This window comes from Mirounga leonina, unplaced genomic scaffold (assembly GCF_011800145.1).
Source record: "Mirounga leonina isolate KUSES-001 unplaced genomic scaffold, KU_Mleo_1.0 Mir_154, whole genome shotgun sequence".
NCBI classification, from domain to species: Eukaryota; Metazoa; Chordata; class Mammalia; order Carnivora; family Phocidae; genus Mirounga; species Mirounga leonina.
In genome coordinates this window covers 51,256,407-51,282,070 of record NW_023270389.1, presented here as the reverse complement: position 1 = coordinate 51,282,070, position 25,664 = coordinate 51,256,407, and the positions used below count along the sequence as shown (strand labels likewise).

Sequence of the window (25,664 nt, the reverse complement as noted above, 5' to 3'; positions counted from 1 at the left end):
GGAGGGAGGGCACCTCGGGAAAGGGCACGTGGTGGCAAAGATGGGAAAGGCCGGAGTGTGGCGTGGGTGAGGGAGGAACGTGGTTTATTGGTGGGATGAGGAGTGCTTGGTGGGGAGCCATGACAGAGAGATGGGCAGGGACCGTTCTGGGCTCGCACGGTGCATCCGAATCAGCTCAGCTGTAGGTATATGGAACCTGCTTCACCTCCAGGGACTCTGCCTCAAGGGGTCTCAGCTGAGTCCTGTGCCTTGGAGCTTTTCAAAGCCAGCATGCAACCAGCCCTGAGGACCTCTGCCAGGATGGACGAGTTGGGCAGCAGAGGATGCTCACAGGTGTTTGAATCTTGCAGTAACACTGGCCGTCAGGCTTGCATTTTGGAAATCTCCGTCTGGTGGCAGGCTAGAGAATGGTGGGGAGCTGCTGAGGGGAGTTTTGGGGAGAGGGTGGAGATACCCAGACAGGTTAAGGGCTATTGCAGTAGACCACAGCTCCTGGGTCTGTGGCAGAAATGGTGGGAAAGGGGAGAGGGCACAGATTAAGGAGATATTTAGGAGGAAGGATCAGCAGGAATTGAGGGGGCTGGGTAGTAAAGGGAAGGGTCCTTTCATGGCACACTTTAAAGCTGGTTGTTCCTGACAGCAGCTTCCTCTGGGAATAGGGCCCCAGAGTTTATGTTTGTCACATGACATCACAAGCTCTGCTTTTCAACTTAGAATTCTCAGGGATTCAAGGATCATTAAAGCCGGAACATGCTGAATGAGCCAGGGAGAAAGAGTAAGAATGACTCAAGGGATTGTGAGCAAGGAAATGTCAGGAAGGACAAGCAGCAGGTGTGGTGTGGGAAAAGAGAATACGTGGCGGGGGAGACATGCAAACAGACCTACAGCAAGGCAGGAAGAAAAACAAGTCTAAGTAATGAAAAGCTCTGGGCAAAACATAGTCGTTTGCTGGAGGAGGTCCTCTGCTAACAAAATTTCCAAATCATTCCGGGGGCGGTGAAGAGGATCAGGAAGGAGTTTCTGTCAATAAAGAGTGCAGATCAATATGGTCAGGGCCAGCAGACCCCACGGAGTAGACATGCTGTACCCAGACAGGCCAGGAGATGGCAGTGTTGTCCCATTGGGAGCATCTCCTTTCAAGGCCACTTTCCAATCCTCTATGAAGGGGAGTTCTGGGGGCCCTCACTTTTCTCCCTTCCTGAGTAATGGCGTGGAGAATCAGCTTAGTAGGGATGGCTCAGCATCCAGCCCATACTTGGTGGTGGTGCAGGTAGTGTTGCTGCTGGACTAATGCACAAAACAGGAAACGGAAATACATTGAAGAGATTGCCTAGTGAAACCAGGACTCTAACCGCCCCCACTTGGTCTCCCGGGCTGGTGCTGAGACAGCAGATGGGTCCACTGGCATGATGAAAGGTGAAGGGGGCACCCCCAGAAGAGATTTTAGGCAGCTCCTAATGTGTAAATGAATCCACTTCCCGAAGTCCTTCTGTTAGTTGATTGTTTCTCCTGGGGGGTGGGGGGTGGGAATGGGGAATGGGTAGAATTCCACTTCCAATGTTATATAAAGAAGTTAGGTTCCCAGGTTAGCTCATAAATGCCTGTTTATTCTCTGATGCCCATAAATTGCAGTGCATGTATAATGACAGAAATAGAAAATGACGGTATTGCAGTATCATAATTTAAATAAAGGAAGGAAACAAGATGGAGTGGAAATGGTTCTTTATTTGGGTAAGTGAAGAAAATTAGGTTTAATTAGACAAGGATAAGGAGGTGGGTGAGGCTTGCTATAGAACATCTGAAGGAGTCATCTGAGTACTCTGAAGTCTTATGGGCAGAGCCCTTTAGTGTATTCAAAAGGTTCTGACTCAGAGGAGGTACTGCAAGCTAACAGTCTTTGAGGAGCCCAGATCGGCAGATTAGCCTGGATCACGAATGCCTGATGTGTGGAAAGGGCACTAGGATAGGATCCTGAAGACTTTGGTTTCCATTCCAGGTCTGGGTGAGTTGCTCACCTTCTCTGGGCCTCATATTCTTCATTTATAAAATGGGAATGACCTCAGTCCCTGATGTACTCCCTGCAAGAATCAAATGAGACCCTGAGAACACTCTTACGTAATAGGTGGTAAGAGGGCTTGGACCTTGAGTGCTTATAACTGCAATCAAAACATTTGGATTTTCTTTCTTCTTTTTCCTCTTCTTTTTTTCCCTTGACAGTGGTGTATCTCTAGCCAGCTCTAGGGTGTGTGTGCTGTGGATAGTCACCAGAGGGATTGTTACAGCTCACAAATGGAAGAAAGATAAAGGCAGAGTGAGAACGAGTCAGACTGGGATTCCTTGGGGATGATATGAATTGAGCTGTACATGAACCCTCCATGGCAGCGTTTCCCAAATGGTGTTCCTTGGGACACTTGCCCCTCCAGATCTGCCAAAAAAAAGGTTTCATGGCCAAATAAGCTTGGGAAAAGTCTGAGTTAAGGGGCGTTACACGAGTTTCTTTACTATAGTACCTGTTAGAACCTTTAATGTGAGGCACGACTGCAGATCTCATGGGGTAGAGAGGGGAAGTCATGTTATATAGTATCTTGCAAACTTATTTGACCACAGAATTTTTGTTGTTGTTGTTTTCTGAGTAGATAATATTTCTCAAGGTGTGGTTCAGGGACCACTGGCAATTACCTAGAGTGCTTGTTAGAAGAGCAGGTGGTCCGGACCCACCCTAGACTTAGTAGATCTATCCGAAGGGCAGAGGGACGGGGAATCTGCACATGTAAGAAACACTCCAGTCATCCCTTTTCTTTTCTTTTTTCCCCCTAATCAATACATTATTTAGGGTATGGTATGTACTTAACTCCATTCTAGTTATTGGAAATAAGGTGGTAAGATAGTTACTCTTCAGGCCTCACAAAAGCTACTTCTAATGAGGATGGGGTGCGAGGGGAGAGCGGGAAGACAGGAACACACACAGTGCTGCATAGTCTGATTTTGCTGTGATCTGGAAGACTTGTGTGGTTAGGGAAGCTTTCTTGGAGGCCGTGATGTAAACCATGAAATACTTCACCAAAAATATGTAATGACAATTAAGACTTAAGGTTATGAAAATCCCTCATCTGTCAGGTGAGCATGGCAATCTCGGCCCTGAAGGATTTGTGAACATCACATAAAACCCAGTGAGTCTTTAGCACATTTAATTCAAAGCCCAACCATCTAGCTGGACTGATGCTCTAAGGGAAACACCATAGGAAGTGTAAAGATGTTGACTAAAAGTCTTTCTTGATCTGGCCACCAGGGGGCACTGTCACACAGGGTGGTTTGGTTGTGCGCAGGAGGGGCTGAGGCAGGGGTGAGTAGGTACCCTACCCATCACATACTGCAAATTGGCAGTATCGGTAATATTATAGGCTGTGCAGTGTGTGGTGAAATTATGGAACATATCACGCCAAGAGGAATAGAAAATGCACATTATTTTCATCCCCTATCTCATTTGATCTGTCTGCATCATCTGACTCTATGGACTTGCTTTCTTCTTGAAAGTTTCTTCTCCTTTGGCTTCAGGGATACAACTCTCTCATTATCTTCCTTCTACCCTTAATTACAACAACTAACGTTTGCAGAGGCTCTATGCTGAACGCTTTATATGCTTTATCTTATTTATTGCTCTGTCCCTGTGAGAGAGGGACTATCGCTCACTCTCCTATACAGGTTAATCTTTACAGAGATTAAGTCATGGCCTAAATTCCATAGCCAGTGGGAGGTGGACTTAGCATCAGAATCAGGACACCCTTAGTCCTGAGTCCTAGCCCAATGTGGAAGCAGTGACCACACTGAGCTGTAATGATCGATTAGCTTGTCTGCCTCTCCCCACCCCCAGCCAGGCTGTGAGCCCCTCCAGGACCACTCTGTGTCGCTGGCATCTAGTAAAGAGCCAAAAATGGTAATGGAATACGTAATCTCAAAGAGGGAGTTAGATACATGCATGCATGACCATTCCCGAATGGAGGATCACAGGTATTTGTCCCCATGATGGGGACAGACAGCTGTATTGAAGGAACTCTTTTTTTTTTTTTTTTCCTAGTCCTGTAATCCTGTGACTTTGAATTTGGGAAAAATGCTAAAATCAAAGGGCAAGGGGCCAGCACAGAGAGTTCTGGTGAGTTGAGAGCGCTCAAAGCATTGTCCAGATCCATATGCTCAGCACCGCGGGCAAGGCTGAGCCTGGGCAGGTGGGGCTGGTGGCGTTTAGCCCTGGCATCCTCTCAGGTATGCTGCAGCTGTTGCCTACCTGTGGTTTCTGGGCAACAGTCTCTGCTCTCTCCTGAAAAGTTTTGGAAGTCCTGGAGGAAAGAACAGAGAGCTGAATAAAGACTGTCTCCTTGGGCTGTTGTGGAGTGTGTGGCAATGGGGAAGGGAGCCTAGGAATCAACTAAAACTACAGGAATGTCAGCCTGCCTTGGGGGAAAGAGGACATAGGGGGCGCCGGTGCCGTAGATCTGTCTCCCTAAGCCTTAACTGAAATGTAATGAACACAGAGTTTTGTCAGCCTGTTTGACCACTCTGCCACCCTTGTCCCCACCAAGCATCTAGTAGCTGCTAGGCACGCACAGCTGTCGGGCACTTGAACTATGGCTGGTATAACTCAGCTACTGGACCTTTAATTTTAATTAATTTAAATAGCTACATGTAGCGAATGGCACCATATTGGACAGTGTAGACAGGGAACATTTCCATCTTCTCTACTTCTATTGGACAGCACTGCTCTAGAGGGCTTCTGCTTAATGGCTGGCTTAGCATCATCAAGGGAGGACTTTGGAGCATCGACATCATCCCATTTCACAACCAGTGCAAAGGTGTGGTCCCCTTGAAAAAAAGATGGGCATTTATACATACATATGTGTGTCTTCCTGTCTGGCTGGCTATCTAGGTATCTAAGTACCTATGTCTCTAACTATGAACGTAGGTATCTATGTATGTATCTATCTGTGCATCTAACTATGTATGTATCTGTCTCCCCAGCAGCTACTATAGAGACTTTGGATCTCCCCCTTTCCCAACACTGGATTTAACTTAGAGGTCTATTTTTTACTTGGTTTTTGCTATTTTCCTCTTTCTCCTTTAAGACGACCTTGATTGACCTCATTGAAGGGAACGCTAAGAGTCACTAGAGAGCATCAATCAGTGTTTTTCCTGCAGCTTGCGCCTCTCAGGTGCCTGGTCTCTGAGGTGTCTGCTCTGCAGGCAGGGATGCGAGAGCCTGGTCTTGGTCCTTTGAGCTATAACTCTGTCAGGGGGAAGGCAGAGCCGCGGGACAGCTGGGTCTTTTGTGTCCTAGTGGGAGTCGCTGCGTTTGTCATTTCTGAGTGATATCTGGGAGAGGGCAATATTGGATGTCAAGAAAGTGATGACAACAGGTAAGGAAACCAGGCATGGCCTTTTATTTTCAAAGTCTTTTATTTAAATAAATTTTTCTTTTGCACGTGTTTGAATTTTCTAGAAAAAAAAATACTGACAAATACTATACAGCTTGGACCATTTATACTCTTTTCCAAAAGGTGACTGCCCTTTTTCTACATTTTCCCCTTCCCCTTCCTTTCCCCCAAGAAATAAAAAAGCAAATACATTGAGCAGAGGGAGGAAGGCCTCCTCTGATGGTGGTGGCCGAGTTTGGCAGGAGCTGTTCCGATCTCGGCCTGGGAGCTCCTCCCCAAGCCTGTGCTGGTTTAGGAAACCTGTTCTTTATCTATCTTTTTGCCTCCATTAGATTAAACTCTCCAAGATGGGCCAAGCAGGCTCCGGTCCCGAGGCACCCCTGGCTGCCGGTGGCAGTTCTGGGGCAGAGGCTGGGGAGAAGGAGTAAAAGTGAAGAGGAATAAAGAAAGGGCCGGACCTGGGATGGTGGTGCTGGGAGAAACAGGAATAAGAGAAGAAAACATGGGAGAGAAAGATGAGGATGAGTGGGGAGAACAGGGAATGGCTCTGATGATTGCCTTGGGCCCCTCGCACGGATCCAGGTATTAAACAGAAGTTTGAGGGCCTAGGGCACCCCGGGCAGTGTTGGAGAGACCCTGGTGGAGGTTGTCAGGGGAGGCTGGGGAGGAGAAAACATAAGCCTCGCTCAGCATCTGGGTCTCCTGAGTCCTAAGCAACAGAGAAGTGAGTTTCTGGGTGTTTCGTGCCCGGAGGTAGTTTAGGTCCATTTGATTAGGAGACAGCAGGGCAGTGCCCCTGGAGACAGAGGCCTTGTCATGGCAATGACAACCGACTGCCGTCTTAATTCAAACTAGCAGCCAGTTGCCATGGCAACCGTGTTACTTGTGTGGTCCCTGATCTGAGTGATCCTCTCTCCTAGATCACATCTGACACCCAGCCTCAGCCATCAGCTCTGTGTCTCCCCAAGTCATCCATCTTAGGGGCTTGAGAATTGGAGGCAGGAAGGGTAGCTGGTCCCAGTGGGCAGTGGCCGGCGTGGGGAGGCACGTGCATTTGGTGTGGGGTGATGAGTGGTCATCCTGTGACGGGAAGGGGACAGCTAGATGCTCCCTGACAGGCTGTCCATGTACAAGGGGACAGAGAAGCAGAAAGTGCTTCTTTCTCTGCTCAAAGGGGTTAAGGAGTAGGGGGTCTGAGTGCCCAGGGCATTTGGGGCCCCTTGGTATGAGAAGGTGGGTGTGACTGGTTCTAAAATACATGAAGGCCTGAATTATGACCCACAGGGAGGCCCGTTAGAAGACCCTGGCGCAGTGGTCACCACCAGATGCCTGCCCTCCTCAAGCCTGGAGTCTTCCTGCAGGGCATGTGAGCACCAGCCAGTCTAGCAGAGTGAACAGCCTACATTTGTCCATGAACACAATCTTGCAGAACAGCTATCAAAGTTTAGCTACATTGTTAATTAAATTGCAATTTTACTGCCATTTAGAACAGCTTTTGTGGGGAAATATTTCAAGAGAGCTACCCAGCAGATGTGCAAGTGACCTTTCAGAGCAAACCTTCTCTCAATTTGGGAAGTCTCCATCTTTGTAATATGGTCACAATACAATCAAAATACCAACCAGTTCATCATGTAAATGGATTAACTCGGCCTCCCAACCTCAGCCTGCTGGGGAGACACTCTCCTCAACTCCCTGTGGACCTAGTCTACCTGTCATCATGGGTCTCAGGGCACCCACGTCAACCTGACTGTTGGTTCTGCATGCAGCCTCTGGGGAGCATTCAATGCCCACCTTCCATCCTTTGCAGCAATTAGTGGGCTCAGGAAAGAAGGTCACTTGGGGGGATCAGCGAGGTATTACACATTTACCCTTAACATCATTGCATACCCAACAGCAACCACAGACAGTTCTAAGTACCTACTGTGTGCAAGGCACTTGCCTGAGCTTCGAGATAAATATGACTAAACCTCTATATAGCTTCCTTCTACTTTCGTTTACGCTCTATAACTTCTGTATCCCATCTGCAGCATACCATGCAGCTATTACAACCTTATGAAAGCGTTTCCAGTGTGCCTTCTGGGAGACTGTACCAGAAATTGTCTTAATTCCTTCCCTGCTGAAAAGCTTTGGTTACACAGGAGATCCCTAGCTCAGGTGTAACATCCCTTTCCTATCTGTAAAACAGACACTGCCCAGGTCCACAACTGCAGTTCACTGAAGTGGATGGAGTATGCCTGGTTTCCAGATAATTCTAGAAGTCACTTCCAAGAGCTGTTTGTTTGTGCTTGGAGAAGGGCACCTTGTCGAGTGGTTCTGGGGGTAGCGTCTCAAAGAGAGGTCTTAGGCAACATTAGATACCTATCAGTGGAAATGGGGACCTTGTCATGAGTTGCAAGATGGTGCTTTCAATGAATTTTGATCCTTCCCACTTTAAACTTTGCCTCCCAGATGAGAAACATGGGAACTTTGTGTGTCTGTATCAATATACAGGGATGGGAACTGTACCAGGTTGCTGGAATGTCCAAATATGAGGATTTCCAGTAAAACGTTGTGGAGGGATAGGAACAAGAAAGCACATATCTCTAACCTGAGTGGTAGATGGGTAGACAGTGCAGAGGTACCTTGCCTGGTTATATAATTGTGCATGTGTGCTAGAATCTGGCCGGGCCTTCCTATGAGACATTTTTGGGAGAGCAGATAATGTACTTGCGCAAAGTAGATATTCAATGGCCATTTGATGAACAGAATATATTTGTCCAGGTACCCGTTGCCTGAATGTGTGTGTATATGTGTGTGCATGTGTGTGCATTTGGGAGACATGTCAAGATGTATGGACAAATGTTCTTTGTGCTTTTGCATATGGAGCTTGCTAGAGATAGGTGGAAGGCATGCCTGAGTCTGTGGCAAAGAGCATTGCTACTGGACACATAGCTGCCAAGACAGTACCCAAGAATTGTCCGTGTTCTTCCTGGGCTGTCCTCTGGTGGGGCACTCAGCCTGAGGTTTGTCCCTTGGTTAGTTCTTCTGTGGACATAAGCGCATCACTTTAGGGATTGCTGCTCTCTAGCCTGTGTGTAGTTAGAAGGTGGCTTAGCCCCCGAGGAAGGATGCCTATGCTTCCTGCCTAACTAGACAGGCAGTGATGGCCTCTTTTCCATCTGGAGAAGCTTGGGTTGAGCAGAGATCCAGAGGTCTTCTTCAGCCTTCTTCTTCTTCTTCCTCTTCTTCCCCTTGTTTTGCTCTGGCTGTTGGCCATTCTTGCCTGGCCGGCTCCAGCAGCAATGACAACAGATGAAGAGGAAGGTGATGACCACCAGCAGGGGCAGCCCCAGGAGGACGCCCAGGCAGATGGTGTTGAAGAGGCCCTCTTGGTGTTTGGTCAAGATGGTGTCCCAAATGAGGCTGAAGAAGGAGCTGATTTTCTCCATGGTGCTTTGCTAGACTGGGGCCAAGGGAAACTCTCAGCTCACTAGCAAGTCCTGGGCTCAAGAGGATGCAGCCTTGTCCACTTGTAACTTATTCCTCTTCCAGCTTTGGGTTTGGGCATGCCAATGTTAGCAGCTGAAGAGAGCAAAACAGACAATTCAAGAGAAATGCAGCGGGAATGGTCTATGATTTTTAACAACATCATATTTTTTAGGCTTGGGGAAAGGGAGGGAATTGGAGATTTCCAGAGTTCACTGAAATGGTATTGAAACACAATAAACAAAATAAATGCATGCATTTAAGTAGGTACTAATTCTTATACACACTATATAGGGCTTAGTGTACAAGAATTAATAGTGTATCACACCCGGCATGTAGCAGGTGCTCAGCATTTGCTGGATAAATGAGTCAAGTGCAGATTCAGCGTTCTGGGTAGGGGTTGGTGCCTCTACAAGAGCAGTTCTCAATCTTTTCTCCCTGCAGCTCGCCTGATAGGTACCGAACACGTACTACTCATGGGAGAGCTGTATGTGACTTTCTATGAATACAACTTGCCATTTTCAGTATTTTCTAAAGCTTAAGCACAAGGTGAAATGTCTAAATCTTGCTACCTGTCATAAGGGGCTTCGATCTCCACCAGGCTAAGAGATCAGTGGTCCTCAGCCTGTCTCACCCCTGCCTTCATGCTCTCTTCTCCGCTCCATCTCCTCCCTCCTTACATCCCACTCCTGTGCCCAAAGAGGACTCACCGAGCTTTGCAGTGGGAGACCATTTGCTGGTTCCCTCTGTTTCTACCGTCCTCTCTCTCATTGTCCTCATCCCTGCTTTCTGTCCCTCAACCAAATATTCCCAAGTCTCTTTCTCTGCCTGTTCCTGTTCTTTGCAGTGGAAAAGGAGCCTTGCAGGCTGCTCAGCAATGGTGTTTGGAAACTGGGATGGGGTCCCTACTGCCACCCCGAGCTCAACTTACAGCCTGGGCTGTTCTGGTCGCTTGTACAGAGTGGCCCTTCTTCCACTGGTACCCCCTTCACCTCTCCACATACATCTTAGGCCTCAGCTCTTGAGTATGAAGTCTTAACAGGCTCCTTTGGTTCTGGAATCCACAGATTCTTGTGTCTAAAGACTTGGAGGGCAGCATGTTTCAAGGAAATTCAAAAGACCTTCTGGTACAGACATGGCCTGGGACCCAAAGATCAAAGACTCATCGATTTTCAGGCTGGAGACTTTAGAGATCATCCCAACCAATGCTCTCGCTTAAAGACTAAGAATCTGAGGCCCAGTATGGGGGAGGTGATATGTCTAAGGCCACACAGAGATGCACCGAACACCCAGAGTTCGGGACGATGACATTACTTTATATTTTTATTTTACTTGCTACTTTTCTAATCACTTTCATATGATTTACATTTTTTAAAGAGAGCAACAGGATGGTGCATTGTCTATGGAGAAAAGTGCTGGGGGACCTGGGTTCACAATCAGCGTGAAGTCCAGTCTTCATTCTGTTGTCCTGCACTGGGACACACATGTGTAGTATGTTGGGTAGTGTGTTATACTTGGGGGTTGTCTTCAGAAGCCTGATTCCCTGGATAGCACTCTATAAGTGTCCCGTGCACCTGTGTGTCCTTCCAAAGTCCACCTGAAGTCAGTCCTAGTCTGCTGGCATTTAGACTCACACATTGTCTATACAAATCATTCAGTTGTATAAATTGGTACCTACTCCCGTGCCATCTGGTCCATGAAAATGAAGTAACACTAAGCAATGGCACTGAGATCCCAGTCACCATTTTAGGCACTTCTCCCCAACTGACTCATTTCATTTCATCACAACTTAATGGAGGAGGTACAGTTATTTCCCTCATCTTGCAGGTGAACAGGCAGAGGCAGAGATTACACAGCAAGTGACTGGCAAAGTTGGCCTTACTGATTCTGGAAAGTTTGGCTCCAAATCCCCGAGGGGTGAGCTCCTCACAGGTGTTGCTCTGAGCCTCCTATTCCTTTGTGTGGAATTAACCCATTTTGGCAAGTAGCCCAGGATTTATAGAATCTTACAATATGTGGTTATTCCCCGGATTGATTTCAATGTTTATCCCAATCTGTTGTGGAAAAAGACGACAGAGTGATTTATTTCCCATTGTCAGATACTTCACAAATGCATGAAGATACATACAATAAAAATCCAGTCCTGCTCAAGTGGAGGTTTATAGAAAGCATATGACTGCTTGAACTCAACATGCAACAAAGAAAAACGTTCTGAGAAGTCACATCCCCTTGCCAGAGGCTCTGCCTGAGCCCCTTCGAGGCCCTGGGAACATCACATGCCATGGATCTGCCCACACACCATCAAGCCCACAGCCTCTTTGTTGAGAAAACACACCCTTGAGCATCCTCTAACTGCTCCCCTCCCCCATCAAGTCCACTCCACGGTCTTGCTCCTTCTCACCCACTTGTCTCTCTGGCTTTTCCTTCTTGCTTTGCCATCACCTTAGCTTTTACTCCAGCCCTTGTTTGGCCCCAGAGTTTTTTGGCCCATCTGGAGGGAATGTCCTGCTCTGTTGAGGGAAGACTCTGGGTAGTTTTCACTAATTTGATCCACACGTATACTTTTCTGGGACCAAATGCCCCTTGTACTGCATGTCTATGACTCCGATTAGACACCACCACCACATTTGTTGACAAACTCTTCTTGCCAGATGTCACACTGGTCCCTGCAGGGAGCATACATGCATCAGGGGCCCACTTTTGGGTTCAACCAGGGAGAAAGAGGGAGGGCTTTGAGCCCTTGAAGAATATCAGGGCATTTTTTCATGAAGATAGAGCCATCTGAGGAGGACCCGGAAAGAGGAGCCGGATCTTGACAGAGAAACATGGGTAAAAGGATGTGCACAGATTCTAGGCAGAGAAACTTTTAGAACATGGCAGGAGAACAGGGTGCCTTCTGGTGAGCCTGGGGCTCAGAGTGTGAGAGAGGAGGACTGTAGGTTGTGGCCAGGGTAGAGAGGGCCTCCGTAGGGTGTGTGTTTATTTGGGGGCTTTGTAATAGGAGGATGCCCTTCAAGAAAAGATAACAGGGTGGGAGCAGCCCTGGAAAATGTTTTAAGAGAGCTCTTTATCCATTTAATGAACATTTATTGAGCACCTAATACATGCCCCACACTGTGTTAGGTGTTAGGATTCAGTGATGAAGGACAAAGACACGGAGACTTGTATTTTCCAGGAGAGTTATTATTATTGAGGGATCATGTTGTAAAAGACAAATATAATAAGCAAATTTCAACTTAGGTTGCTTAGTTGGCCGAAATAGAAGCATGCATTTGAATTATGTGTTTTGAGTCCCAGGCCCTCCTACCACTCCCAACCTTTGTCTCAAACTCGTCTATCCCATGACACCTAAAATAGCCTTTGAATAAATAGATTTCTTTTCAAGCTAAAGCTAAGTCAATAATTCACTTTTGGATTCCTGAAGGAATCCATATAGCCAAGGAGAGTATTCATTAACATTTGGGAGCCCAGTCTGGGGAAAATTCAATTAAAAAAGTATTCTTTATATTTTTTAATCTAAGAATTCTCTTCTAGGCCCCCCCAGGTTACTTGCTGAGCTCTGCTAATCTGTACTGTTTCATTAGTATTTATGAGTCTCGCATTGTTAGCATTTCCAGGAAACAATCAAGTATCTCCTTGGTGGTAGGAATTAAAAGTTAGAGCTTCCACAGAATGTTTCGTAAAAGGAGCCACGCTTTGGACCTTAGGAATGCTCTCTGGGAGACCCCATCATTTTGCTGGATCTCAAGTATTGCTGACACTGTTTGAAAGATAATTAGTCTGTTCCTCCAAAACCGACAATAGGTGCCAACAAACTTGATTGTTTGATTGTTGTTATGGAGGAGGGTGTGTGGAGAAAGAGGAGGGGAAATGTTACTTTCAGTTTCCTTAAAACCAGAAATGACTCATCCTTATATCCTCTGTGGTATCTCGCTGGGGAGAGAGTCATTCATTCATTCTTTCTTCCAAGAGGCTTCAGTCTGTCCGTATGTAAGGTGTTGATTGGTAATAACGATCGCAGAGCCAGAAGACCTGGGTTTGAGCCCTGGGCCAATCTGTGTAACCTTGGTGAGTTACCGAACCTCAGCTACAAAATGAAGCTAATGAGCTTCCCTCTTAATGATGTTGTGAGGATTAAAAGAGCTCAGTATACTTAATGCATTTTGTAAAGTGTAAAATACTATAAAACAATCTATGAAATAGTGAGTTATCTCCAGATAACAATGGACTAATTCTAGCATTGAGCTTTCTCTCTCCCTCCCTTACCTCCAAGCCCAATCCTCACCACCAAAGAACCATGGGCCCCCACCCCATTCAAATGAAAAGAACTTCACAGGTAACCTTGCTGCTTATGGCTGGTCTGAGGGTCTGTGGCTGTAATTCTAGACTCTGGCGCCCAACAACAGGGATGGAGAAGAGTTGCTTGGGGACATCTGTTGGTGTCTGGAGGATTGTTGAGCTCATAAAGTAAGGCCTGGGAAGAATACTTAGCCCTCTGTGGGCCTAGGCTCCCTCCCAGCCTTTGGAATCCCTGAAAGTGTGCATGGATCATCCTTCCCCAGAGAGGTCTGATCCAGCCCTGAGAGCCAAGAGCTGCTCGAGAGTTGGCAGGAGTTGGCCAGGCTGGCCCTTGGACTGGTTTTCCTTCTGGAGCCCCCAGGCAGGGGGCGGGGCGTGCTACTTTGCATTGTCTCTCTTTGTTCCTGTTTATTTGATGAAATAATACATGTAAAGCTGTAGAGTCGAGTCTGTGGGATAGTAAATGCTTTCTAGAAAGGCTAATGATAAAGATCATGATGGTACCCAGTTAAAATCCCTAAGAGCAACTCCACAGTGACCTCCACATGGTCTAAATCTTTTGCCTTCTAATGGGGGGGTGGGCTGAGGTGGGAGGTTCAGGTCTCCCTTTGACCCTTCAGACTCCTCTGCTGCAGCTGCAGGCTCCAGGCTATGCATGGTGGCGGTGGGGGGTGGGAGTGGGGCAGCATCTTACAATTGAAAGTTGGCAGCAAAGACCTCCCTTGGCCTTTCCTCAAATGATTTCATTGAGTTTTCTGCCTTACGCTGTGGTTTTCACTCTGCTGCTTTATCCCTTCACCCAAGGATGGACTTCTGGCCAGGCTGGCTGCTAAAAGTCACCTAGGGAGTTAGTTAAATTCAGATTCCTGAGCCCTGCTCCTGGAGACCCTGATGCAGTAGGTCTAGGGTGGGCCCTGGAATTTATGTTTGTAACAAACAGCCCAAGTGTTTCTGGACAATTGTCAGGTATAAAAACCATGGTATGAGCAAGTTGTTGAATAAGCATAGGAGCCTTGTGTTGAATGAGGGAATGGCTCATGGGTGAGGGGAGGTGGGGAAGAGGTCTGTCTTCGTGCACTGCAGCATGATGGCATTACTTCTCGCTCTTGTGTAGTCAGGGCATCTGGGCCAAGACTACTGTCCTGGAGGTCACAATTCAATGCAGCAAACATGCACTGAACACCCATGATGTCACCAGCCCTGAGCACTTTCCAGTTGAGCGAAGAGGAGAGGAAAAAAAAAAAAAAAGCAGAAGTATAGTGTGATGAGTCCTGTGGTCAAGTTCTGTGTAAAGGGACATGAGAATAGCCTAGGGGAAAGAGTAAGCAGTTTGGCCTGGAGAGAGTCACAGGAAAGAAATGAAAAGGAAATTATAATCAGGACAGGTGTCTGTTCAGTCACTCCTTCAGTGACTTTTTATGGAGCACGTCTTACAGTCTGGGAACGGTGTCGGGTCCTGGGTATCCAGGAACAAGCAGACCAGGTCCCAGTCCTTTTGGTCTAGAGTGGGAAGCAGACTCATCAGAGAATCCCACAGACAGGTGTGAAATTATAATATGGAAAGCCTGACGGAAGTGATGCTACTGAGTAATGCCCACCATGGAGGTGGGGGCAGGCTCTGGGTGGGGATGACTTAACTGAGATCTGAATTACAAAAACGTGGTCAATTACAAAAATGAAGACATGGTCAGGGCGCCTGAAAAGTCTCGAAACATAGAATAAACTTATTTAAAGCATTTTCAAGTAATTTGCTTGAAATTATTTGCTTGAAATTCGTCAACGCTCAGATACCTTTTCAGCTGAAGTGCCTCTAAATTGAAAGCAATGAGATCAGTTGCTAATACATTATAAAGTGTCCCCCCAAAGTCTAGAAACACAGGGAAATGTGTGTTTTGTGCTTTTTCTTAGACGAATGGTTGGACCCACTGCTTCTTCTGAAAAGGATGTGAAGGCAGTGTGGTTGAACTCAGTGGCAGGGAGTGGGGGTGACAGTGGGGTGATGTGAGGCCCACGAGGCAGGCGGCCCCACCCCCCTAGGGCTTGTAAGCCCTGTTAATGGCCAGTGTGGGCTGCAGGAGCCATAAGCAACAAGGGGACATAATCGATCTGTGTTCTGTAAAGAACAGTGTCACGGAGGTGAGAGAGGACAGGTTGGTGGGGGCAAGAGTGGGAAGCAGGATTACAGTTGTTCAGGGGAAATGGCAGCAGGGGTGAGGGTGAAGGTGGGGGCGGAGGGTGGGACAAGTGGCCAGACTTGGGTGTTCTCCAGAGGATGTTCCTGGGCAGAGGGGCATGAGGAGGTGTCCCTGGGCTGTGCTCTGCTCTTCCTCTTCCAGCCCTGGTCCCTGGTCAGGTCTCCGAGTCTGGCATATTTTATTTTTTCTAGGCGAGGACTCTCATCAGTCTCTACCTGACTCCCTGCCCTTTCTCCTGGAGGTTTGGAGCATCTTATTCAGCCCCAGGCCTCTCCAACCTGCCGGCCCAAACCTTGCCCCTGCAGGCCTTGCAAAATCCCTATGGTGACAATAACGTCATGCGCTTCAGAGATCAAGGTGTTCTGGCAGTGGGGGCACGGAGAGGAATCTCAGTCAGTAGTCATTAACTCTGCTGTTCTGGATATATATTTTCTTGATGGTTCTCACCTTGCTCACCTGGCATGCTCAGATGCCCTCTAATAGACGTAAGTACTGTTTTGTACAAAAATGGCCAAATCACAGCAGTAATCTGCTTGTGGAGTACTGTGTTTATAACTTAAATGTGGTTCCAGGCATGATGAAATAGATATCTGTATTTTCCCCAGTGTAATTAATTGCTTCAAGTAACTAGTTCTGAGGCAAAGTTGGAGGCTCTTTTCCTCCCCCAGTGTATACATTTGTGGTGTGTAACTGGATATTGAGTATTAGAAGAAAATAGATAGGATTTTCCCTCAGAATCAATGTTATAATTATGGTTGCAATTTTGAACAAAGGCACACAGAGGTCATCAATATAAAAATGATTAAGGCACCGTGATTATTAAAAATAAGAAAACGATGCATTATCATATAGACATTCTGAATTGGAAGAATCCAGATATGGGTCATTTGGTGGGTACCCTCACTTTACTGATAAGGAATCTGGGACCAAAAGAGGTTATTATTTGCTGGAGGTCACACAGCTGACAGTTGCTGGGGTCAGGGCCAGAACCAATGTCTTCTGACTCCCAGCACCCCCTTCCACCAAGGTATCCCTTATAAAAGTCTTTAAAAATAAAGCTGTGATGGGCGCCTGGGTGGCTCAGTCGTTAAGCGTCTGCCTTCGGCTCAGGTCATGATCCCAGGGTCCTGGGATCGAGTCCCACATCGGGCTCCCTGCTCAGCGGGAAGCCTGCTTCTCCCTCTCCCACTCCCCCTGCTTGTGTTCCTGCTCTCGCTCTCTCTCTGTCAAATAAATAAATAAAATCTTTAAAAAAAAAAATAAAGCATTGAGCCAGCTCTTGGCAAGATGCCCACAGTATCCTCATCCTGGGCATAGGCTAGACTACCTTTCTCAGTCCCCTTAAATCTTTGTGGGGCCATATGACTAAGTTCTGTCCACAGGAATGTGGGCCTGGCTCCCGAAATCTGTCCCAAGATCTTCCATGTTCGCTCCGCTTGCTCACTGCTGGCCAGACGCTGAGGGCCAAGTGGAGGACTCCAAGGCTCCCAGGGTTGGCCGAGAAGAAGGTGTTCCTGAATGACTGCTAGCAGGATACCCCTACAGACCACAGTGAACAGGCGTGAGTGAGAAATAAGCCTTTGGTGGGTAAAACCACTGATTTTGAGGATTATTTGCTAAAGCAGTTAGCCCATCCTAACTAATACAAGTGACAAAAAGGTACTGTTGGTAATGATTATAACACATATACAATGAGGTCGACAACTCTCCTAGAGTTTGCAGCTCCTACCTGAAAGGGGTTTAGGCAAGTGCTTCAGAGTGCTGGGTCTGGGACCAAATACCCTGTATTGGAATCCCAGCTCTGCTACTCACTGATTACATCACACTGGGCAGGTCACTTCACCTCTCTCCCTGGGGCTCAGTTTTCTCATCTGTTAAATGGGACTTGATAATAGTAGGAGGTTGTGAAAACTAAGTGAGTCAGTATGTGTAGAGCTTCTCAGACCCGAGCCTGGCCATACATGTGAGCCCTTATTATCTGGCCCCAAACAAACAGGCTGGCCCGAAGAAACATACCTCAGCTCCTGAGCTCATAATGATTTTGTTTGCCATTTTAGAATTGGGATGGTTCTGAAGTCATGACTTTGACTATATAGGTCTCCTTTAAAAGGCATTTTTCCCCCCTCTTTTCTCTAGTTTTCCTGTAGTAAGGAGATTCTTTCTAAATTATTCCACTTGTCATTCTTTTTCAAAGCAACCATTTCAGAATTAACATATGTACAGGTATCAGTGGGAAGCAGCATTATGAGGATTTGGATACAGGCTATTTGCCCTTTCTCCACAGATCCCACCTCACTGGGCAGAGCGGGGCACAAGCCTCCTCCCTCACCCCCACACCACACCATCCTTCCTCTCCTCACTCCCTCTTTCTTTCCTTCTGCCAGTGTCTTAATGAACTCCCAGCACGAGTCATTCCTGTCCTAGGTACTGCGGACACAGTCACGCATAACACAGATGTGGTCAAGCTACTTACTGGGAGAAGGTAGATAACAAACAAGGGTACAAACAAATAAACCAAGATATGTTGTTAGCGCTCTAAGGAATTAACTGGCCTGGCCTGTGTGGAGATGACTTTGAATGGAGGTCCAAGGAATGGCGAGGATCTAGGTGTGTGCAGAGCTTAGGGAAGGGTCTTCTAGGGGGCAAGACAGCAGGGTGAAGACTCGGAAGGGGGAAAGAGCTCAGCTGACCCTAGGAGAGGAGGTGGCCAGGGCCCGGGAGCCTGTGAGCCCCCAAGGTGAAGCGTGGTTTAACTTGGGCAGCTCTGGCCGTGAGTACAGAGGGCAGAGGGTGGAAGGAGAGGCAAAGAAAGGGGCCTGGGTAGGACAGAGGCCCTTTTTTTTTGTCCCCATTGGCTCACATTTGTCTGAGCCCTCAAACTGGTTCCTAGTTCCTCCTTCCTCCCATTCATCTTTCTAAAGTCTGCAAGTGGTCACATCCCCCTGTTCAGCCCCTCTTCAGCTCTTCATCACTTACCTGATAGTCACAACTCCTTAGCAAGGAGGACATATCACTCATGAGTTCGTCCCTCCTATCATCCCAGCCTCATCTCCCACCAGCACTGCCTTTATGACCACATCTTCCAGAATGTTCCTGCTCTCTCCCTTTGTCATGCTGTGGCACATGCTGTTCCATCTGCCTGGAATGTCTTCTCACCTTCTTCCCTCGGCCCATTCATGGGAGAACACTGTCCCTCATCATCCTCTGAGAGGTCTTCTGGGACTCCCAGCCCCCCAGGCCCAAGCTCCCCCACATCGATTTCTTCCTCTTCTGAGCTCTCATAGAGCCAATAACCTCCCACAGTCCTTATCTTATGGTATTACAATGATTTGTTTTCTCTGACAAAGATAAGAATACAGAAAAGTACAGTCATATAGATTAATATTTTATATACATATACTAATATACATAGGACTTGTTGACTTGTTTCTCGCACACTCGGCTGCAAGCTCCTACATGGCAGTGATTCTTACTCATCTGTTGAACCTGACACCCTCGTTCAACGTCTGTCACACAATAGTTGCTAATACATAGTTGATGAATGGATGATTTCTTACAATGCTCAGACTAAGCAGAAGACTGACTATATCCTTGGTTTCCCCAGTTAAGGGTGGAATGGTGTCACCTCCCCCGCATTTTTAGGTTGAAGTCCTAACCCCTAGTACCTCAGAATGTGACCTTACTTGGACACAGCACTGTTGCAGATGTGATTAGTTAAGACAAGGTCATGCTGGAGTGAAGTGGGCCCAGAATCTAATATGACTGATGTCCTTCATAGAAAGGGGAAGTTTGGACATTGAGATAGATGTGCACAGAGGGAAGACCATGGGAAGAGACAGACAGAGAAGATGGCCATTTAAAAGCCAAGGAGAGACGCCTGGAACAGGTCCTTCCTTCATGGCCTTCAGAAGCAACTGACCTTGCCAACCTCTTGATTTCAGATTTCTAGCCTCCAGAACAATGTGAGACAGATACATTTCTGCTCTTTAGGCACCCAGCTTGTGCTTGGCTATGGTAGCCCCAGGAAATTAAGAGTTCCCTTTTGCTTCACCCCTACTCCCACCTCATCAGTGGTTCTATCAGCTCTGTCTCCAAAATAGATCCCCAATCCACTCAGGTCTCTCCATTCCAAGGCTAGGTCACCATCATCTCTCACCCAGATTACTGAGATAGCTTCTTACCCAGGATCTGCTTCCCTGCTTCCCTCTCTATAGGCTGTTCTCCTCCACAAGCCAGGTGATGTTGCCCCTACCCCCATACCCCCACTCACCACCACTCCCCCATGGTTTCCCAAGGCCTGTAGAGCGAAGTCTAAGCCCTTAACAGATCCCACAAATGACCTCCTTCGTCTGGCCCTGCCTCCTTTAATCTCATCTTGTACCCCTTTCTCACTCACCGTGTCCTGGACACACCTGACTTCAGGACTGTCCACCCCCTCGGGACCTTGTTTGTCCCTTTGGTACGTTTATTCTCAGATCTTGGTGTGACTGACCACTACATAACAGGGCTCGGCTCAAATGCATTCCCACTCACAAGGAACCTTACCAAGAGGTATTTTTAACTAAGAAGCCCAACCCCTCCCCGCTCATCCCATCTTACCCACCTTTGTGGTGTTTTCTGCCCCTAAATTTCCCATTTGAATATAATGGTCTGGTAACTTCAGTTTACACGTGTATTGACAACCTTCCTGCACTGGAGCTGAGCTCCATGAGAACACGGCCCTGGCCTGTCTCGTTCTGTTTGGATGCCCAGAGTCTGGCATGTAGCTGGATCAATGAATGAAGTTGTGCCAGCTAACCCAAGGGTCCTGAAGGAAAAGAGATCTCGAAAAAATGTTGTTCAGTCAGCCCAGGTCATTAGGGAGAGAGAGCCGGGGCAATGAAGAGTACAGAAACGTGACCATCAGTCATATCTGTGGCCAGACTTGGATGACAATGACCCACCATTTAGCCCATGGTCCAGCCATATCCTCCAGCCAACTCACTCTTTTCAGGAAGAAATAATGATCAAGAAAATTCCATATCACTGAAAGCAGTAGGGAGTGGGGGTGTGCTTTATCAGCTCCTATATTATCACCTACCTTCCTTTTGCTCAGTTACAAAGAGCTCATTGTAGCTGGGACTTTCTGATAACAAGGGATCGTTTCCTAATTACTATATGCTCTATTTCAGGTTCAGCAGAAAAGAAAACTAAAAAGCTCCATTTCACTCCAGGTTCAAGTGAGTCAATCTTTCAATCAATCAAGTATTAATTAAGCTATGCCAGGAAATAGAGGGGAGGTAGAAGACATCCTCACTCTACTCAAAGATGATCCCAGGGAAATAATTAGAAAATAATTTAAGAACAATGAAAAGAGTTTAAAAAGGTTTTCATTTGGGCTTTCTCTGGCTTTCTGTGACAGAATGCCTGGAATCGCTAGCCCCTTTATTCCCCTTTGCTCTTTCTCTTCCCTCTTTCCTTCTTTTTCTCTCCTCATTTTTAATTACATTGCCTCCGAAGGGTCCGTGTTGTACACTCATAATTAGTTTCTTTCAGTCACCCCTTAGGATTAGACATCCTGTCTCTCTGATTCTCTGAAAATTCCAACAGTGCTAAATGTGATTGAATATCATATCTGCAGCCTGTTAGCAGGTGGACAAATTCCTCTTATTTACGGCCTTGAGATCATAAGGAAATTTTCCGATTTTCCTACCCCTAAACTAGAAAACGTCCAGGGAAGAACTTGGCCTCCTCTGCTCACTGTTGTGGAGTCTGGGCAGCATTCACTTAAGCATTTTGAGTTTAGAATTTCTCTTCTGTAGACAGAGATATTAGCACATTTCTCAGAGGGTTAGGCGTTTTTTATCCACTGTGCCACATCATTTTCTCCTCAATACCTAGCACAGTGCCTGGTTGAAAGTGGGTTGGCAAGTAGTACTTGGGGGGGGGGACGAATGAGCTAATGAGTAAATGAATGCCTTGCTGGGAGCAATAAGAGATGATGTGCACCAAGCATGTAACCTAAGTGCATTTCACACAGCGGGCACCTTAAAGATTTTATTTATTTATTTGAGAAAGAGAGAGAGAGAGAGAGAGGGAGAGAGAGGGAGAGAGAGAGCACAGCAGAGGCAGAGGGAGAAGCAGGCTCCCTGATGAGCAGGGAGCCTGATGCGGGGCTCGATCCCAGGATCCTGGGATCATGACCTGGGCTGAAGGCAGATGCTTAACCGACTAAACCAACAAGGTGCCCCTGTTCTAATCAGAGTTTTATCAATTTTTCCCCCAACTGGTTTAAGAAGTGAGTTAGCCAACTCCTAAGGAATCAGGGCAGATGCGTTTGCCTTCCTCCTGCTTTCTCGTTAACTTAATTTCTGTTCTTTTCCAGCTGCATCTCCTTCTTTCAGCCCTTCTGACCTCCAGGATCTAGTTTCTCAGGGGTGCCTTGTTTTGTCCGCTACGATCAACTTTCTCCTCTCCGTTCAGCTAGAATGCTCACTTGTTTTCTTTGGCCTCTTTTGACACAGATACTTCAGGAGGCCAAAGCCTCGAAACAGAGGGTTGGCAAAATGTCTTATCACCTTTCACAGACACAGGGAATAATCTGCCCAATCAAAAAGTCACCATTTGTTGCATCCTAAGCACTGAAACTCTGCGTGTGTAGTCAAGGCTTTATAAACGTGGCCTCGTTCAACAGCTCGGAAGGTGGTCTTTTTTATCCCCATTACACAGAGGAGTAAACTGAGTCTATCAGCGATTAAGTAATTTGCCTGAGGCTGCAGAACTACTAAAGTCAGAAGAGGTTTGACTCTGGTCTGATCTGAGTTCGAGGATCCTGACGTGACCTCTATGCTCGCTACATAGCGGCCACGCTCAGGAAGCTGACGACTCCATCTCTGGACCTTCTCTTCTCAGATGATGTGGGGTGTTGACCACATCCATCACCCATCAGACATCTGAAAGCCTGCCACACCCTAGGGATACACTCTTGACTGATGAAGGTGTCCTCTGTGACCTCAAGGAGCTCCCATTTTAATAGGACCAAAAATGTAAGAAGAGAAATACAATATCACATATGACAGCAGGTATCGGGGACCCAAAGGCGTAAAATCCCTGTGAGTGCCCATGGGCCATCCAAGAGCTATATCCAACCCATAGGCACTTTTATTCTATTTTATTTTACTACTTTATTTTTTCTCTCCTCTAACTTCATGTAAAATTATCAACTTTTAGCTAGCCCCCAAATTGGGCCACCAACCTAAACTCCTACCTAGCCACAGTCTGCTGGGGCTTTAAAGGGCCTGTGTTCCCTCCTTAACCCTCATCTGACACCCTGTCCCACCCTGCTAGCCTCACCCAGTCCTATCCCCTACCTTGCACCTGCACACATTGAAAGCCTGCAGTCTCCGGGTTACAAACGCCGTGGGGAGTAAGGGACTACATTCCCTATTCTTTGCGCTGTAATTTATGTCGGGGAGAGCAAGGCCGGGGGCTAGAAAGGAGAAATGAGGACGAAAAGCAAAAGGCAAGCTGTACTCTCCAGCCGTAACCTCCACTTTGATTGACTGATCTTGATCTGTGGCTAATCATACAAATAATAAGGATGAAGGATGTCTGCAAGAGGAATGAATGTGGATCAAAATGTCCCGAGCACAATACAAAAGGCTGGCAGAGGGGTGCAGCAGAGAGAATATGAAGCTCGGAGTCAGAGGATCCAGTTCCAGTCCCGGTTCGGTTGTCCTCCAGCCCTCTGACCTCAGGCAAACCAGGCAAGCTTTCCCAGCCCTCTCCTCGTGTGAGGACCAAGGCCATTGGCTGTCCCAGATCTCTCTCAAGATTGTTGCGAAGAACAGCAAGACACGAAAGATCACTGAGAAGGGAAAACTGCGATCGAAATGCAAGGTAGTGGTGTTAGAGGATTATGCTGAAGAGCTGAATTAAAGCTAAAATTAGAACCCCAAGCTTAGGGATGCGGCCCTCCACCCTCCAAACCCCCGCCCCCCACCCTGTCCTCTATGAATCACAGTCATTAGGAGCTAGGTTTCCAGTTTGGAGAATTTCTGGGCACACAAACTGACACCAGTCACATTTGTGTTCGCTGCCGGTATATATCTGATCTGACCACATCCTGGTATTCGTGCTAATAAAACGCGTAGCCATGGTTACCGTGAATTACCTGGCTTACAACAGCTCTCATTTTCGCTTTTCAAAACTATTTGGTAAAACATTTTGGAGCCAATTTCTGTGGGTGTGGTGAAGCGCCTAGGTGCCGTTTTATTTTTGGAAAGTGTGAGCTTGGGGTCTGAGGTCATCTTTGTTAGGAGCCCTTGCAGAGGGGCGGTGCCTTCTCTGTGGCTGAGCCGGCCCACGGACACTTAAGTCCTCAAACGTCATCTCCTCTCGGAGGGAAAGAGTGAATTTTGGAAAAGCAAGAAGACAATCAAGTGCTTGTGTGAATGGGGGTCTCCCACACAGGTGGTCATTAAAAAATAGGCCTTAAACTGAAAGTTGCGTCATTCTCTTTAATACTAGAGAACTTCGCGTTCTCACACTTCACAGCCAGACCTGAATGACTGGCTGATTTATTTTTCTTAGTGGTGGTGGAAGAGAATTTTACAGGCTGGAATAGTTGAAAACTAATGGGGTGGCAAAAATATACAATTATGCAACTTAAAAGCAATACAGATATGATTTTCTTTTCTTTTCCATTTCCTCCTTCCATTTGATGTTCACAAAAGTTCAGGGCAATTACAAGCCAAAAGCGACATTACTATAATATTAAGGCTGGAAACATAAAGTCCAATCATAGAGGGAGTAAGCAGAAATACTCTCATTCCAATCATAACTCACCCCTGCTCAATGCACAGTGTGGAATATTTCAGACTCGCCAGGCTTTGGGCCACATGCTCCGGCCCGGAGGGCGGGGTGTGCAGAGGAGTTCATGCTCCTGGAAGATGGACCCTCACTTCCTGTCTGCATGGGTTTTCATCTGCCTCACTAATGTCACATGGAGAGTTCTGTGGTTTTTTTTTTTTTAAACAGTTTTGATTGTCGGTGAATGCGGAGGACATAGGAGTCTGCAAACAGCACCCTCTTCTTTTGACAGAGTTGACATTGTTTCGGTCTCATCAAATGCGGCTTAGGTGTTTTTGTGCAGATAGATTGTTATTCCTAAACTCCTGTTATAGAGAAATTCTGGAACTGACGGTGGCTTCACCCCACCCCTAATCTTCTCCGTTTGCCTGCCCTTGCCCCCAAATGTCTTCCTCTTGGCCCCTGGAATGCCCTTCCCAAAGGAGGCTACAGGTACTGCAAACATGCGATTTGGGAGTAAGGGTCCAAGGAACTGCTTAAGCTGGGGATTGTCCAGGGGGCAGGGAGGCGTGGATACTACTACTACACACACACACACACACACACACACACACACACACACACACACCCCTCTTCCCTCAACCCCCCTTCTTGCTCCTCCCCACCCACCACCTCTGCTCCATCCTTGCCTGGAGACCTCAGAGCTTTCAGGAAGACCCCCTAGAAAACACATGGGGCGTCTGGAAGTGCAGGGATGGTGGGCGAGGCCGTGGAGCTGAGCTCTCCATGGGTGGCCCAGGGGCTGGGCTGCTTTCAGGCTCTGCACCAGCTTTTAAGCTTTATCTCCCATAAGCAGCCCAGAATACATTTTTTTTTTTTTTTTTTTAACTCAGACCAACTCAGTATCAGGGTCTTGAAGAAGTAGGACATTGTGTGGAAACACTTTGATACAGCAAAGGGCCTGAGGGTGTGGTCTTGTCTCTGCTGGTAAGAAGGGACTGGGCTTTGACTTTTGTCTGGTTTTATTTGTTTATGCTCCTGTAGGTTTTCATAGGAGCTGAATTCTTGGCAGAAAGACAGGCTGAGAGCGGTGAGTGGAGGGGAAGTCACACTTGTGACTTAGTGTGCATCCTTGGGAGGTAATTCAGTCACTTTGGGCCTCAGTTTCTCCATCTCTAAAATGGGGGAAAATCCAGACAAATACTCAAGAAAATGATAATATGTGTTGCCTCGATGGAAGGACACTGGGGACAGGCTGGAAGAGTGCCTTTTCTCTCATTCCTCTGGTACTGAAGGTTTGATCGCATGAACATACCTTCTGAAGGAAACAAATAGCTAATAGTCATCACCTGCCTCACAGGGTCCTTAGGTCAAAACAGACAATGTATGTGAGCGTGCTCCTAGGCTGTTGGGAACTGTACAAATATTTACAGTCATAATCGGTATCATTCCAGGCAGATGTTGGACATAGCAAAAAACACCACACCTC

At 47.1% G+C, this 25,664-nt stretch overlaps 1 protein-coding gene across 5 annotated transcripts in view; it reads right to left on the bottom strand.

Moving 5' to 3' along the window:
* Positions 1–2,218: 2,218 nt before the first annotated feature.
* Positions 2,219–25,664, bottom strand: part of KIAA0040 (KIAA0040 ortholog) — a 38,620-nt gene continuing 15,174 nt past the window's right edge. For 3 of the 5 annotated variants that reach the window (XM_035010749.1, XM_035010750.1, XM_035010751.1), the window contains one exon: positions 7,683–8,987. In XM_035010749.1, the coding sequence (XP_034866640.1) occupies positions 8,555–8,854 (300 nt within the window). In that variant the 5' untranslated portion in view covers positions 8,855–8,987 and the 3' untranslated portion in view covers positions 7,683–8,554. Of the gene's footprint in view, positions 4,335–7,682; positions 8,988–25,664 lie in introns of those variants that run through there. The other 2 variants (XM_035010748.1, XR_004680283.1) reach the window with 2 other exon arrangements.